The sequence below is a fragment of the Bombina bombina genome, chromosome 5 (genome assembly GCF_027579735.1).
Source record: "Bombina bombina isolate aBomBom1 chromosome 5, aBomBom1.pri, whole genome shotgun sequence".
NCBI classification, from domain to species: Eukaryota; Metazoa; Chordata; class Amphibia; order Anura; family Bombinatoridae; genus Bombina; species Bombina bombina.
Window position 1 is genome coordinate 451,364,708 of NC_069503.1, and position 17,245 is coordinate 451,381,952.

The 17,245-nt window shown below is 39.0% G+C and overlaps 1 protein-coding gene across 8 annotated transcripts in view; it reads right to left on the reverse strand.

Moving 5' to 3' along the window:
- Positions 1-1,261: 1,261 nt before the first annotated feature.
- The window catches only part of C5H7orf57 (chromosome 5 C7orf57 homolog), a 263,708-nt gene continuing 247,724 nt past the window's right edge, over positions 1,262-17,245 (reverse strand). For all 8 annotated transcript variants that reach the window (XM_053714328.1, XM_053714325.1, XM_053714324.1 and 5 more), the window contains one exon: positions 1,262-2,205. In XM_053714328.1, coding sequence (XP_053570303.1) covers positions 2,180-2,205 — 26 coding nt within the window. In that variant the 3' untranslated portion in view covers positions 1,262-2,179. The remainder of the gene's footprint in view (positions 2,206-17,245) is intronic.

A 17,245-nucleotide genomic window follows, 5' to 3' on the forward strand; every position in this document is an offset into this window, starting at 1 on the left:
AGGTCACATGGTGCACAATGCAGGACCGCCCCTGCTAAAGTAAAAAGCGCGCCAAGCCTTCCTAGGCTGCGCAGCCTACCAAAACGAAAGTAAAACCTGTACGTTCCAACATCTGCCTGAGCCTCATCTCACACATGTCGCAGCATAATCATAGTAATAAAATGATGTGCTTAATTCCCCCGTACAATAATCCCCCTCTGGAGATATTAACCCTTGATTCCACACAGATAAAAGGAGCCACACTGTGACCCTGTCTTCTTGAGTTATCAAATGTATATAAACTGAAACGATCTTACCAGAATCTATGCCCTGGAACAGGAACACAGCCTCTCAAGTTTGAGTGTCTTGTAGCATCGCACCTGACATGGACTTGAGTGATGATAGCAGGCAGTGAAACTCTTCAACACTGATTGCTTAGGAGCTGTTAATACGAGTCTGGATGGGTTTGCAGAAAGATTCTCCCTGCATCTCCAGACTAACTTTTGTCAATGTTCTCACTGAGAGGCTGACAAGACTACTTAAAACTCCAGTCCCATCTCGAATGGTAGATACCCTTCATAAGGAACTACTCTGAATCTTCTGACAATTCTCTGCCAACCCTGTGTAATGAAAGGCAAAGAATGACTGGTATATAAGGGAAGTAGGGGGAGTATTTAAGCCTTTGACTGGGGTGTCTGCCTCCTCCTGGTGGCCAGGTTCAGTATTTCCCAACAGTAAGGAATGATGCTGAGGACTCTACTCATATTAAGGAAAGATAGTTTTGCAAGAATGGTATCCATTTGAAAGAGCACTGGAAGGCAGCACTATTTCCTGCCATGCAGTGCTCCACTATATGTCCACTATATGGTATAAACAGCTTATAAACCATCAATAAAATGATTATACAGAGGTCACACAATCATGCACCAAGTAAAAGGAAAGATATTGTGTGGATTGCTGCACCTGAGGCATCATGTATTGCCAAAGAATATCTACCTGTCCTGAAGCACATGCAAATAAACGTGTAACTATACACGCAATTTGAGAAACACAGAATCTATAAACACAGAATATATTTCTTTTACAAGATATGACGAGTCCACGGATTTCATCCTTACTTATGGGATATCGCCTCCTCGTCAGCAGGAGGAGGCAAAGAGCTCCACAGAAGAGCTGTATATATAGCTCCGCCCATGGGGTGAGGAGAACTGCTAGATGAATGGAAAGCTGTAGCATATTGTGATATTATGTTACTACTAAAAATGCACAAAAAGAAACAGGAAACATTTATACTAACTTTTTATTTGTTTAAGCCCATTCAAAATAACTAACATTCTATAAAGCAACATTAAAAATTGACAACATATTCTAATACACAGTTAAAATAGTAGTCTGTAAATATTAAACATTTTTTGCATGAAAACAAGATGTAGTTCTAAATCTTTCATTGTTTTCTAGAACAGACGACTATATCAACATTCCTTAGTTCAATTCTGTGCAGAAAGCCAGCACGTGGATACAGTGCATAGATTTAAAGGGACATGAAATCCCAACATTTTCTTTCATGATTCAGACAGAGCACACAATTTTAAACTATTTAACAAAATTATTAAATTTGCTTTGTACTCTCTTTATCCTTTGTAAAAAAGCATACCTAGGTAGGATCAGCTTGAATGTAGCCGTTTGATGGCTGCACATATATACCTCTTATCATTGGCTTACTGATGTGTTCAGCTGGCTCCCAGTAGTGCATTGCTGCTTCTTCAATAAAGGATACCAAGAGAAAGAAGCAAAATTTGATAGTAATACATTTGAAAGTTGTTTAAAATTGTATGCTCGGCATGAATCCTGAAAGAAAAAAAAAAGTAGTTTCATGTCCCTTCAAATGGGCAGAGCAGAAAAAGCCTTTATCTTGTGCCTGGAGGATCCAAGTCATGTTTGCACCGCCACAAAACTAACTGAAAGTGCACCTGTGATCTCATTGTATCTGACAATTGATTTTTAGATCAATTCAAAGAAGATTTATTTCAAAATACATCTTATTTTCTTTTAGCATATTTAGATAATGAGAATAGCACATAACAACATTACAAAGTATTTGATGCATTGATCTGAAATTTTATAGCAATAAAGTCACTAAGATGTTATTTCTGCTTCAAATGTTACTAAAGCTTTTTCATTTCTGAGTTCTTTGTGCAGTCTATTCCTGCTGGCATGTCTCTGGATCTGCAAAAACACAAAGCATCACAAACTCAATGACTGCAAAAAAGATCAAATACATTTTATTTATGCAGAGACTTAAAATATGGAGAATTGCCGCATGGTAGATATAAGCATCTGTGTTTGGATATATGCAAAATTAAACAAGTTTGTAATTATTCATTTTGTTAGTATGAAAACAAACATTTTCACAAAATAAATATCAAACAAAATGCATACATTTGTTAATTTGATTGTTCGTTATTACAAAATGCAAGCAGGCATAGAATCATTCTCCTGTTCTGTTGACTGAGGGTGATAGAAGTCTGTCAATGTCAACCTTGACTGCTGCCTGGCCAAACCTGATGATTGTCAAGTGAAAGTAAATATAATGCCATGCATGCAGTGGCAATTCTATGAAGGTGCATTACACCTCCAAATCCATGTGTAGCACTCATTGAGCTTTGAAGGGTTCTATATATTATGTGTGCTTTGTCTCAACTTTTTCACCATCTTTGTTAACTCCCCCCAAAACAAAATTTTAAACTGCCACTGCATGCTTGCAGCAAAATGTCCTAAGGAGGAAACTATGAGGCGCTACAATTTAAATAGCAACGTCCACACAGATTAAAAGAGTTATACCCAGAATGTCCAAAAGTTCCTCAATAATGAGATAATGCATGTTCCAGAAAGGCAGCACTTCTTCTTTAACCGAACACAATGTGATAGTCAGCTCCCTAAAGAAGACAAAAGACGGCGCCACATTGTGTGATCAAAAACACCAACACTCCCTTTAAAGGTAAGGATACTCACAAAGAAGGCAGCACAAGTTTGTGCTATAGAGAGAGAGTGTTGGTGTTTTAGATAGTTCACACAATGTGGCACCTTTTTTTGTCTTCTTTAGGGAGCTAATGTATGCATATAGTGACTACTTTTATTTTGCAACTGATTCTGTAAACTAGAAGAATGGTTTGTGCAACTGTGTCTTATACTAACAGAGGTAGAGATCTTGAGACACGTTCCAGTGAACAGAGAAATAGATCTGCTTGCAGTTATGTTCTCTCCAGTTTTTATAACAAAAAAAAGTTTATTTCTTTATTTCAATCGTTTAAAATAGTGAAATCATGCAGAAAAGTCTAGTGATGGTGATAGGGCAAAGTACTTTAATTTATTTAACTTCATTTTAATCTTACATGAATAGAGGTTCAGGGTCCCTAGTCTTAAAAACATAATTTATGTAAGAATTTACCTGATAAATTCATTTCTTTCATATTGGCAAGAGTCCATGAGCTAGTGACGTATGGGATATACATTCCTACCAGGAGGGGCAAAGTTTCCCAAACCTCAAAATGCCTATAAATACACCCCCCACCACACCCACAATTCAGTTTAACGAATAGCCAAGAAGTGGGGTGATAAGAAAGGAGCGAAAGCATCAACAAGGAATTGGAATAATTGTGCTTTATAAAAAAAAATCATAACCACCATAAAAAAGGTGGGCCTCATGGACTCTTGCGAATATGAAAGAAATGAATTTATCATGTAAACTCTTACATAAATTATGTTTTCTTTCATGTAATTGGCAAGAGTCCATGGACAAGTGACGTATGGGATAGCAAATACCCAAGATGTGGAACTCCACGCAAGAGTCACTAGAGAGGGAGGGATAAAAATAAAGACAGCCAATTCCGCTGAAAAATTAATCCACAACCCAAATCAAAAGTTTTAATCTTTATGATGAAAAAAACTGAAATTATAAGCAGAAGAATCAAACTGAAACAGCTGCCTGAAGTACTTTTCTACCAAAAACTGCTTCTTAAGAAGAGAAAACATCAAAATGGTAGAATTTAGTAAAAGTATGCACAGAAGACCAAGTTGCTGCTTTGCAAATCGGATCAACAGAAGCTTCATTCTTAAATGCCCAGGAAGTAGAAACTGACCTAGTAGAATGAGCCGTAATCCTCTGAGGCGGGGATTTACCCGACTCCAAATAAGCATGATGAATCAAAAGCTTTAACCAAGATGCCAAAGAAATGGCAGAAGCCTTTTGACCTTTCCTAGAACCAGAAAAGATAACAAATAGACTAGAAGTCTTTCTGAAATCTTTAGTAGCTTCAACATAATATTTCAAAGCTCTTACCACATCCAAAGAATGTAAAGATCTCTCCAAAGAATTCTTAGGATTAGGACACAAAGAAGGGACAACAATTTCTCTACTAATGTTGTTGGAATTCACAACTTTAGGTAAAAATTTAAATGAAGTCCGCAAAATCGCCTTATCCTGATGAAAAATCAGAAAAGGAGACTCACAAGAAAGAGCAGATAATTCAGAAACTCTTCTAGCAGAAGATATGGCCAAAAGGAACAATACTTTCCAAGAAAGTGATTTAATGTCCAGAGAATGCATAGCCTCAAATGGAGGAGCCTCTAAAGTGCTCAAAACCAAATTAAGACTCCAAGGAGGAGAGATTGACTTAATGACAGGCTTGATACGAACCAAAGCCTGTACAAAACAATGAAAATCAGGAAGATTAGCAATTTTTCTGTGGAACAGAACAGAAAAAGCAGAGATTTGTCCTTTCAAGGAACTTGCAGACAAACCCTTACCCAAACCATCCTGAAGAAACTGTAAAATTCTAAGAATTCTAAAAGAAAGCCAAGAAAATTTATGAGAACAACACCATGAAATGTAAGTCTTCCAAACTCGGTAATAAATCTTTCTAGACACAGATTTGCAAGCCTGCAACATAGTATTAATCACTGAGTCAGAGAAACCTCTATGACTAAGCACTAGGCGTTCAATCGCCATACCTTCAAATTTAATGATTTGAGATCCTGATGGAAAAATGGGCCTTGAGATAGAAGGTCTGGCCTTAACGGAAGTGGCCAAGGTTGGCAACTGGACATCCGAACAAGATCCGCATACCAAAACCTGTGTGGCCATGCTGGAGCCACCAGCAGTACAAATGAATGCTCCATTATGATTTTGGATATCACTCTTGGAAGAATTACTAGAGGCGGAAAGACATAAGTAGGTTGATAATTTCAAGGAAGTGACAACGCATCCACCGCTTCTGCCTGAGGATCCCTGGACCTGGACAGATACCTGGGAAGTTTCCTGTTTAGATGAGAAGCCATCATTTATTTCTGGAAGCTCCCAAATCTGAACAATCTGAAAAAACACATCTGGGTGAATAGACCATTCTCCCGGATGTAAAGTCTGGCGACTGAGATAATCGCTTCACAATTGTCCATACCTGGGATATGGACCGCAGAGATTAGACAGGAGCTGAATTCCGCCCATGCAAGTATCCAAGATACTTCTTTCATAGCTTGAGGACTGTGAGTCCCACCTTGATGATTGACATACTCCACGGTTGTGACATTGTCTGTCTGAAAACAAATAAATGGTTCTCTCTTCAGAAGAGGCCAAAACTGAAGAGCTCTGAGAATCGCACAGAGTTCCAAAATATTGATTGGTAATCTCGCCTCTTGAGATTTCCAAACCCCCTGCGCTGTCAGAGATCCCCAAACTGAAAGACTTGCATCTGTTGCAATCACAGTCCAGGTTGGACGAACAAAAGAGGCCACTTGAATTAAACGATGGTGATCTAACCACCAAGTCAGAGATAGTCGAATATTGGGATTTAAGGATATTAATTGTGTTATCTTTGTATAATCCCTGCACCATTGGCTCAGCATACAAAGCTGAAGAGGTCTCATGTGAAAACAAGCAAAGGCGATCGCATCCGATGCTGCAGTCATGAGACCTTAAACCTCCATGCACATAGCTACTGAAGGGAATGATTGAAACTGAAGGTTCCGACAAGCTGCAACCAATTTCAGACGTCTCTTGTCTGTTAGAGACAAAGTCATGGATACTGAATTTATTTGGAATCCTAAAAAGGTTACCCTTGTCTGAGGAATCAAAGAACTTTTTGGTAAATTGATCCTCCAACTATGTCTTTGAAGAAACAAAACTAGTTGATTCATGTGAGATTTCTGCAGAACGTAAAGACTGAGCAAGTACCAAGATATCGTCCAAATAAGGAAACACCGCAATACCCCGCTCTCTGATTACATAGAGTAGGGCACTGAGAACCTTTGAAAAGATCCTTGGAGCTGTTGCTAGGCCAAAAGGAAGAGCAACAAATTGGTAATGCTTGTCTAGAAAAGAGAAATCTCAGGAACTGATAGTGATCTGGATGAATCGGAATATGAAGATATGCATCCTGTAAGTCTATTTGGACATATAATGCCCTTGCTGAACAAAAGGCAGAATAGTCCTTATAGTCCCCATCTTGAATGTTGGTATACTTACATAACGATTCAAAATTTTTAGATCCAGAACTGGTCTGAAAGAATTCTCCTTCTATGGGACAATGAACAAATTTGAATAAAACCCCAGACCCCATTCCAATTGGAAACCGTTCCCTTAGGGGAAGGATCAGGTCTCTGTTCCTTATTTTGTCGAAAGGAACGTAAACGTTTAGCAGCCTTAAATTTACCCTTAGATTTTTTATCCTGAGGCAAAAAAGCTCCCTTCCCCCCAGTGACAGTTGAAATAATCGAATCCAACTGAGAACAAAATAATTTATTACCTTGGAAAGAGAGAAATAGCAACGTTTATTTAGAAGTCATATCAGCATTGCAAGATTTAAGCCATAAAGCTCTTCTAGCTAATATAGCTAAAGACATATATCTAACATCAATTCTAATGATTTCAAAAATGGCATCACAAATGAAATTATTAGCATGTTGAATTAACTTAACAATGCTATACACATTATGATCTGGTACTTGTTGTGCTAAAGTTTCCAACCAAAATATTGACCGCAGCAACATCAGCCAAAGAAATAGCAGGCCTAAGAAGATGACCTGAACATAAATAAGCCTTCCTTAGATAAGATTCAAGCTTCCTATCTAAAGGATCTTTAAAAGAAGTACTATTTGCCGTAGGAATAGTAGTACGCTTTGCATGAGTAGAGATGGCCCCATCAACCTTGGGGATCTTTTCCCAAAACTCCAATCTATCAGTCGGCAAAGGGTACAGTTTCTTAAACCTTGAAGAAGGAGTAAATGAAGTACCCAGACTATTCCATTCCCTAGAAATTACATCTGAAACAGCATCAGGAACTGGAAAAACCTCTAGAATAACTACATGAGGTTTAAAAACCTAATTTAAACGTTTACTGGTTTTAATATCAAGAGGACTAGTCTCCTCCATATCTAATGCAATCAACACCTCTTAATAAAGAACGAATATACTCTATTTTAAATAAATATGAAGATTTGTCAGTGTCAATATCTGAGGCAGAATCTTCTGAACCAGATAGATCCTCATCAGAGATAGATAAAACAGAAAGCTGTCGGTCATTTAAAAATTCATTGAATTTATGAGAAGTTTTAAAAGACATTTTACGTTTATTAGAAGGTGGTATAACAAACAGGGTCTTCTGAATAGAATTAGAAACAAATTCTCTCACATTAACGGGAATATCCTGAACATTAGATGTTGAAGGAACAACAACAGGTAATGGATTACTACTAATGGAAATATTGTCTGCGTTTGAAAGTTTATCATGACAACTAACACAAACTACAGCCGGAGGAACAGTTGCCACAAGTTTACAACAAATGCACTTAGCTTTGGTAGAACCGACATCAGGCAGAAGCATTCCAGAAGTAGATTCTGAGACAGGGTCAGATTGAGAAATCTTGCAATATGTAATAAAAAAACAACAACATATAAAGCAAAATTATCAATTTCCTTATATGACAGTTTCAGGAATGGGAAAAAATGCAAACAAAATAAGCCTCTGGAAACCAGAAGCAAAATTAAATAAGGACTTAAATAATGTCAAAATCTGGCGCCAAGTATAATGCCCACAACTGACAAAGTAATTTTTGGCACCAAGAACGTCTGCAACAAACACGAGCATCATAGATGACGCAACTACGTGAAAACTCTCGCCACCAACTAAGACGCCAGAAATTACGTCAACAAACATAATTGTCGCGCCAAAAAAAGTTTCGCGCCAAAAATTACGCAATAAATTATAGCATTTTGCGCTACCACAAGCCTAACAGCCCGCAATTTAGAAAAGAAAGTCAATTTGAAAAATTTTCATGTAAGAAATAATTCTCTTTTTTTTTGTTTTTCATATGCATTTCCCAAAATGAAACTGACAGTCTGTAAGAAGGAAATATACTGATTAACCTGAATCATGGCAAATATAAGTATAAAACATATATTTAGAACTTTACATATAAAGTGCCAAACCATAGCTGAGAGTGTCATAAATAAAAGAAAACATACTTACCAAAAGACACTCATCTACATAAAGTAGATAGCCAAACCAGTACTGAAATGAGAATCAGTAGAGGTAATGGAATATAAGAGTATATTGTCAATCTGAAAAGGGAGATAGGAGATGAATCTCTACGACCGATAACAGAGAACCTATGAAATAGATCCCAGTTAGGATGACCATTATATTCTATAGGTAATACTCCCTTCACATCCCTCTGTCATTCACTGCACTCTGAGAGGAACCGGGCTTCAGCATGCTGTGAAGCGCATATCAACGAAAAAATCTAACACAAACTTACTTCACCACCTCCATAGGAGGCAAAGTTTGTAAAACTGAATTGTGGGTGTGGTGGGGGGTGTATTTATAGGCATTTTGAGGTTTGGGAAACTTTGCCCCTCCTGGTAGGAATGTATATCCCATACGTCACTAGATCATGGACTCTTGCCAATTACATGAAAGAAATTAAATGCTCTATGTTTTTAACCCCCACATAGTAGAGGTGCCGTTTGGGACCTGGAGAGGACTGCTTGTCCCGAGAGGAAACTAACTAGCGCCGATTGGAGCAGCAGCAGTAAACACAAGTGAGTTGTGTGACTAGAGCTGCTGATTAGAGCAACGTCATATTCCACTAGGGACCAGAAGTGCTGTGTGTGTCACTGGTGGTACTTCTACTATGTGTTTAAGCCCCTTTGCAAGGGTAATACACATAGAAACGCTAGGTTGCTTGTCTTAAAATTAGATGCTCTAATGAATATAAAACATGTATTATTTTTTTTTACTATAATGGCCCTTTAAGTTACAATGCATTCCTACTATTTGATTTGTACTTTTTGTCTGTTACAAGTTTTTCTTTAATAAAACTAACTTTGCTGACGTTAAAATTGAGGGAGTACAAGTATTATTAATATAAAGGGACATACTACTTATATGCTAAATCACTTGAAAGTGATGCAGCATAGCTAAAAAGCTGACAAGAAAATATCACCTGAACATCTCTATGTAAGAAACATAATTTATGTAAGAACTTACCTGATAAATTCATTTCTTTCATATTGGCAAGAGTCCATGAGCTAGTGACGTATGGGATATACAATCCTACCAGGGGGGCAAAGTTTCCCAAACCTCAAAATGCCTATAAATACACCTCTCACCACACCCACAATTCAGTTTAACGGATAGCCAAGTAGGGGGGGGTGATAAAAAAAGAGTAAAAAGTATCAAAGGAATTTGGAATAATTGTGCTTTATACAAAAAAATCATAACCACCATAAAAAAGGGTGGGCCTCATGGACTCTTGCCAATATGAAAGAAATTAATTTATCAGGTAAGTTCTTACATAAATTATGTTTTTTCATGTAATTGGCAAGAGTCCATGAGCTAGCGACGTATGGGATAGCAATACCCAAGAAGTGGAACTCAACGCAAGAGTCACTAGAGAAGGAGGGATAAAAATAAAAACAGCCATTTTCCGCTGAAAAAAAATTAATCCACAACCCAAATCATAAGTTTAGTCTCATAATTGAAAAGACAAAACTTAAATTAGAAGCAGAAGAATCAAACTGAAACAGCAGCCTGAAGAACTTTTCTACCAAAAACTGCTTCCGAAGAAGCAAATACATCAAAATGATAGAATTTAGTAAATGTATGCAAAGAAGACCAAGTTGCAGCTTTGCAAATCTGATCAACTGAAGCTTCATTCTTAAAAGCCCAGGAAGTGGAGACTGATCTAGTAGAATGAGCTGTAATTCTTTGAGGCGGGGCTTGACCCGACTCCAAATAAGCTTGATGAATCAAAAGCTTTAACCACGAAGCCAAGGAAACGGCCTTCTGACCTTTCCTGGAACCAGAAAAGATAACAAATAGACTAAAAGTCTTTCTGAAATCTTTAGTAGCTTCAACATATTTCAGAGCTCTCACCACATCCAAAGAATGTAAAGATCTCTCCAAAGAATTCTTAGGATTAGGACGCAAAGAAGGGACAACAATTTCTCTATTAATGTTGTTAGAATTCACAACCTTAGGTAAGAATTTAAATGTAGTCCGCAAAACTGCCTTATCCTGATGAAAAATCAGAAAAGGAGATTCACAAGAGAGAGCAGATAATTCAGAAACTCTTCTAGCAGAAGAGATGGCCAAAAGGAACAACACTTTTCAAGAAAGTAGTTTAATGTCCAAAGAATGCATAGGCTCAAATGGAGGAGCTTGTAAAGCCTTAAAAACCAAATTAAGACTCCAAGGAGGAGAGGTTGATTTAATGACAGGCTTAATACGAACCAAAGCCTGTACAAAAACATAATTTATGCTTATCTGATAAATTTATTTCTCTTGTGGTGTATCCAGTCCACGGATCGTCCATTACTTGTGGGATATTCTCATTCCCAACAGGAAGTTGCAAGAGGACACCCACAGCAGAGCTGTCTATATAGCTCCTCCCCTAACTGCCATATCCAGTAATTCGACCGAAAACAAACAGAGAAAGGAGAAACCATAGGGTGCAGTGGTGACTGTAGTTTAAAATTAAAAAATACCTGCCTTAAAATGACAGGGCGGGCCGTGGACTGGATACACCACAAGAGAAATAAATTTATCAGGTAAGCATAAATTATGTTTTCTCTTGTAAGGTGTATCCAGTCCACGGATCATCCATTACTTGTGGGATACCAATACCAAAGCTAAAGAACACGGATGAAGGGAGGGACAAGGCAGGTACTTAAACGGAAGGTACCACTGCCTGTAAAACCTTTCTCCCAAAAATAGCCTCCGAAGAAGCAAAAGTATCAAATTTGTAGAATTTTGAAAAAGTATGAAGCGAAGACCAAGTCGCCGCCTTGCAAATCTGTTCAACAGAAGCCTCATTTTTAAAGGCCCATGTGGAAGCCACAGCTCTAGTAGAATGAGCTGTAATCCTTTCTGGAGGCTGCTGGCCAGCAGTCTCATAGGCTAAGCGGATTATGCTTCTTAGCCAAAAAGAAAGAGGTTGCCGAAGCCTTTTGACCTCTCCTCTGTCCAGAGTAGACAACAAACAAAGCAGATGTTTGATGAAAATCTTTAGTAGCTTGTAAGTAAAACTTTAAAGCACGAACCACGTCCAGATTGTGTAATAGACGTTCCTTCTTTGAAGAAGGATTAGGACACAAAGACGGAACAACAATCTGTTGATTGATATTCCTATTAGATACCACCTTAGGTAAAAACCCAGGTTTGGTACGCAGAACTACCTTATCTGCATGGAAGATCAGATAAGGAGAATCACATTGTAAGGCAGATAACTCAGAAACTCTACGAGCCGAGGAAATAGCTACCAAAAAAAGAACTTTCCAAGATAAAAGTTTGATATCTATGGAATGAAGAGGTTCAAACGGAACCCCCTGAAGAACTTTAAGAACCAAATTTAAGCTCCAAGGTGGAGCAACAGGTTTAAACAGAGGCTTGATTTTAACTAAAGCCTGACAAAATGCCTGAACGTCTGGGACATCCGCCAGATGCTTGTGCAAAAGAATAGATAGCGCAGAAATCTGTCCAATCCTTCTTGGAGAAAAACATAATTTATGCTTACCTGATAAATTTATTTCTCTTGTAGTGTATCCAGTCCACGGATCATCCATTACTTGTGGGATATTCTCCTTCCCAACAGGAAGTTGCAAGAGGATCACCCACAGCAGAGCTGCTATATAGCTCCTCCCCTCACTGCCATATCCAGTCATTCGACCGAAACAAGACGAGAAAGGAGAAACCATAGGGTGCAGTGGTGACTGTAGTTTAATTAAAATTTAGACCTGCCTTAAAAGGACAGGGCGGGCCGTGGACTGGATACACTACAAGAGAAATAAATTTATCAGGTAAGCATAAATTATGTTTTCTCTTGTTAAGTGTATCCAGTCCACGGATCATCCATTACTTGTGGGATACCAATACCAAAGCTAAAGTACACGGATGATGGGAGGGACAAGGCAGGAACTTAAATGGAAGGAACCACTGCCTGTAGAACCTTTCTCCCAAAAACAGCCTCCGAAGCAAAAGTGTCAAATTTGTAAAATTTTGAAAAGGTGTGAAGCGAAGACCAAGTCGCAGCCTTGCAAATCTGTTCAACAGAGTCCTCATTTTTAAAGGCCCAGGTGGAAGCCACAGCTCTAGTAGAATGAGCTGTAATCCTTTCAGGGGGCTGCTGTCCAGCAGTCTCATAGGCTAAGCGTATTATGCTCCGAAGCCAAAAGGAGAGAGAGGTTGCCGAAGCTTTTTGACCTCTCCTCTGTCCAGAGTAAACGACAAACAGGGCAGATGTTTGACGAAAATCTTTAGTAGCCTGTAAGTAAAACTTCAAGGCACGGACTACGTCCAGATTATGCAAAAGACGTTCCTTCTTTGAAGAAGGATTAGGACACAATGATGGAACAACAATCTCTTGATTGATATTCCTGTTAGAAACCACCTTAGGTAAAAACCCAGGTTTGGTACGCAGAACTACCTTGTCTGAATGAAAAATCAGATAAGGAGAATCACAATGTAAGGCAGATAACTCAGAGACTCTTCGAGCCGAGGAAATAGCCATCAAAAACAGAACTTTCCAAGATAAAAGTTTAATATCAATGGAATGAAGGGGTTCAAACGGAACTCCGTGAAGAACTTTAAGAACCAAGTTTAAGCTCCACGGGGGTGCAACAGTTTTAAACACAGGCTTAATCCTAACCAAAGCCTGACAAAATGCCTGGACGTCTGGAACTTCTGCCAGACGCTTGTGCGAAAGAATAGACAGAGCAGAGATCTGTCCTTTTAAAGAACTAGCTGATAAGCCTTTGTCCAAACCCTCTTGGAGAAAAGACAATATCCTAGGAATCCTAACCTTACTCCATGAGTAACTCTTGGATTCACACCAATAAAGATATTTACGCCAAATCTTATGGTAAATTTTCCTGGTGACAGGCTTCCGAGCCTGTATTAAGGTATCAATGACTGACTCGGAGAAGCCACGCCTTGATAGAATCAAGCGTTCAATCTCCATGCAGTCAGTCTCAGAGAAATTAGATTTGGATGATTGAAAGGACCTTGTATTAGAAGGTCCTGCCTCAGAGGCAGAGTCCATGGTGGAAGAGATGACATGTCCACTAGGTCTGCATACCAGGTCCTGCGTGGCCACGCAGGCGCTATCAGAATCACCGATGCTCTCTCCTGTTTGATTTTGGCAATCAGTCGAGGGAGCAGAGGAAACGGTGGAAACACATAGGCCAGGTTGAAGAACCAAGGAGCTGCTAGAGCATCTATCAGCGTTGCTCCCGGGTCCCTGGACCTGGATCCGTAACAAGGAAGCTTGGCGTTCTGGCACGACGCCATGAGATCCAGTTCTGGTTTGCCCCAACGATGGACCAGTTGAGCAAACACCTCCGGATGGAGTTCCCACTCCCCCGGATGAAAAGTCTGACGACTTAGAAAATCCGCCTCCCAGTTCTCTACGCCTGGGATGTGGATCGCCGACAGGTGGCAAGAGTGAGACTCTGCCCAGCGAATTATCTTTGAGACTTCTAACATCGCTAGGGAACTCCTGGTTCCCCCTTGATGGTTGATGTAAGCCACAGTCGTGATGTTTTCCGACTGAAATCTGATGAACCTCAGTGTTGCTAACTGAGGCCAAGCTAGAAGAGCATTGAATATTGCTCTTAACTCCAGAATATTTATTGGGAGGAGTTTCTCCTCCTGAGTCCATGATCCCTGAGCCTTCAGGGAGTTCCAGACTGCGCCCCAACCTAGAAGGCTGGCATCTGTTGTTACAATCGTCCAATCTGGCCTGCAAAAGGTCATACCCTTGGACAGATGGACCCGAGAAATCCACCAGAGAAGAGAATCTCTGGTCTCTTGATCCAGATTTAGTAGAGGGGACAAATCTGAGTAATCCCCATTCCACTGACTTAGCATGCATAATTGCAGCGGTCTGAGATACAGGCGCGCAAATGGCACTATGTCCATTGCCGCTACCATTAAGCCGATTACTTCCATGCACTGAGCCACTGACGGGTGTGGAATGGAATGAAGGATACGGCAAGCATTTAGAAGTTTTGATAACCTGGACTCCGTCAGGTAAATTTTCATCTCTACAGAATCTATAAGAGCTCCTAGGAAGGAGACTCTTGTGAGTGGTGATAGAGAACTCTTTTCCACGTTCACTTTCCACCCATGCGACCTCAGAAATGCCAGAACTATCTCTGTATGAGACTTGGCAATTTGAAAGCTTGACGCCTGTATCAGGATGTCGTCAAGATACAGAGCCACCGCTATGCCTCGCGGTCTTAGAACCGCCAGAAGTGAGCCCAGAACCTTTGTAAAAATTCTCGGGGCAGTGGCCAACCCGAAGGGAAGAGCTACAAATTGGTAATGCCTGTCTAGAAAGGCAAACCTTAGGAACCGATGATGATCTTTGTGAATCGGTATGTGAAGGTAGGCATCCTTTAAGTCCACTGTGGTCATGTAATGACCATCTTGGATCATGGGTAGGATGGTCCAAATAGTTTCCATTTTGAATGATGGAACTCTGAGGAATTTGAGATCTTTAGATCCAAGATTGTTCTGAAGGTTCCCTCTTTCTTAGGAACCACAAACAGATTTGAATAAAAACATAATTTATGTAAGAACTTACCTGATAAATTCATTTCTTTCATATTAGCAAGAGTCCATGAGCTAGTGACGTATGGGATATACATTCCTACCAGGAGGGGCAAAGTTTCCCAAACCTCAAAATGCCTATAAATACACCCCTCACCACACCCACAAATCAGTTTAACGTATAGCCAAGAAGTGGGGTGATAAGAAAAAAATGCGAAAGCATAAAAAAAAATAAGGAATTGGAATAATTGTGCTTTATACAAAAAAATCATAACCACCACAAAAAAGGGGTGGGCCTCATGGACTCTTGCTAATATGAAAGAAATGAATTTATCAGATAAGTTCTTACATAAATTATGTTTTCTTTCATGTAATTAGCAAGAGTCCATGAGCTAGTGACGTATGGGATAATGACTACCCCAGATGTGGATCTTCCACGCAAGAGTCACTAGAGAGGGAGGGATAAAATAAAGACAGCCAATTCCACTGAAAAAAATCCACACCCAAAACAAAGTTTAAATCTTATAATGAAAAAAAACATAATTTATGTAAGAACTTACCTGATAAATTCATTTCTTTCATATTAGCAAGAGTCCATGAGCTAGTGACGTATGGGATATACATTCCTACCAGGAGGGGCAAAGTTTCCCAAACCTCAAAATGCCTATAAATACACCCCTCACCACACCCACAATTCAGTTTAACGAATAGCCAAGAAGTGGGGTGATAAAAAAGTGCGAAAGCATATAAAATAAGGAATTGGAATAATTGTGCTTTATACAAAAAATCATAACCACCCCAAAAAAAGGGCGGGCCTCATGGACTCTTGCTAATATGAAAGAAATGAATTTATCAGGTAAGTTCTTACATAAATTATGTTTTCTTTCATGTAATTAGCAAGAGTCCATGAGCTAGTGACGTATGGGATAATGATTACCCAAGATGTGGATCTTTCCACGCAAGAGTCACTAGAGAGGGAGGGATAAAATAAAGACAGCCAATTCCTGCTGAAAATAATCCACACCCAAAATAAAGTTTAATGAAAAACATAAGCAGAAGATTCAAACTGAAACCGCTGCCTGAAGTACTTTTCTACCAAAAACTGCTTCAGAAGAAGAAAATACATCAAAATGGTAGAATTTAGTAAAAGTATGCAAAGAGGACCAAGTTGCTGCTTTGCAAATCTGATCAATCGAAGCTTCATTCCTAAACGCCCAGGAAGTAGAAACTGACCTAGTAGAATGAGCTGTAATCCTTTGAGGCGGAGATTTACCCGACTCAACATAGGCAAGATGAATTAAAGATTTCAACCAAGATGCCAAAGAAATGGCAGAAGCTTTCTGGCCTTTTCTAGAACCAGAAAAGATAACAAATAAACTAGAAGTCTTTCGGAAAGACTTAGTAGCTTCAACATAATATTTCAAAGCTCTAACAACATCCAAAGAATGCAATGATTTCTCCTTAGAATTCTTAGGATTAGAACCACAATTTCCCTACTAATGTTGTTAGAATTCACAACTTTAGGTAAAAATTCAAAAGAAGTTCGCAACACTGCCTTATCCTGATGAAAAAACAGAAAAGGAGACTCACAAGAAAGAGCAGATAATTCAGAAACTCTTCTGGCAGAAGAGATTGCCAAAAGGAACAAAACTTTCCAAGAAAGTAATTTAATGTCCAATGAATGCATAGGTTCAAATGGAGGAGCTTGAAGAGCCCCCAGAACCAAATTCAAACTCCAAGGAGGAGAAATTGACTTAATGACAGGTTTTATACGAACCAAAGCTTGTACAAAACAATGAATATCAGGAAGATTAGCAATCTTTCTGTGAAAAAGAACAGAAAGAGCAGATATTTGTCCTTTCAAAGAACTTGCGGATAAACCTTTATCTAAACCATCCTGAAGAAACTGTAAAATTCTCGGAATTCTAAAAGAATGCCAAGAAAAATGATGAGAAAGACACCAAGAAATATAAGTCTTCCAGACTCTATAATATATCTCTCTGGATACAGATTTACGAGCCTGTAACATAGTATTAATCACAGAGTCAGAGAAACCTCTTTGACCAAGAATCAAGCGTTCAATCTCCATAACTTTAAATTTAAGGATTTGAGATCCTGATGGAAAAAAAGGACCTTGCGACAGAAGGTCTGGTCGTAGCGGA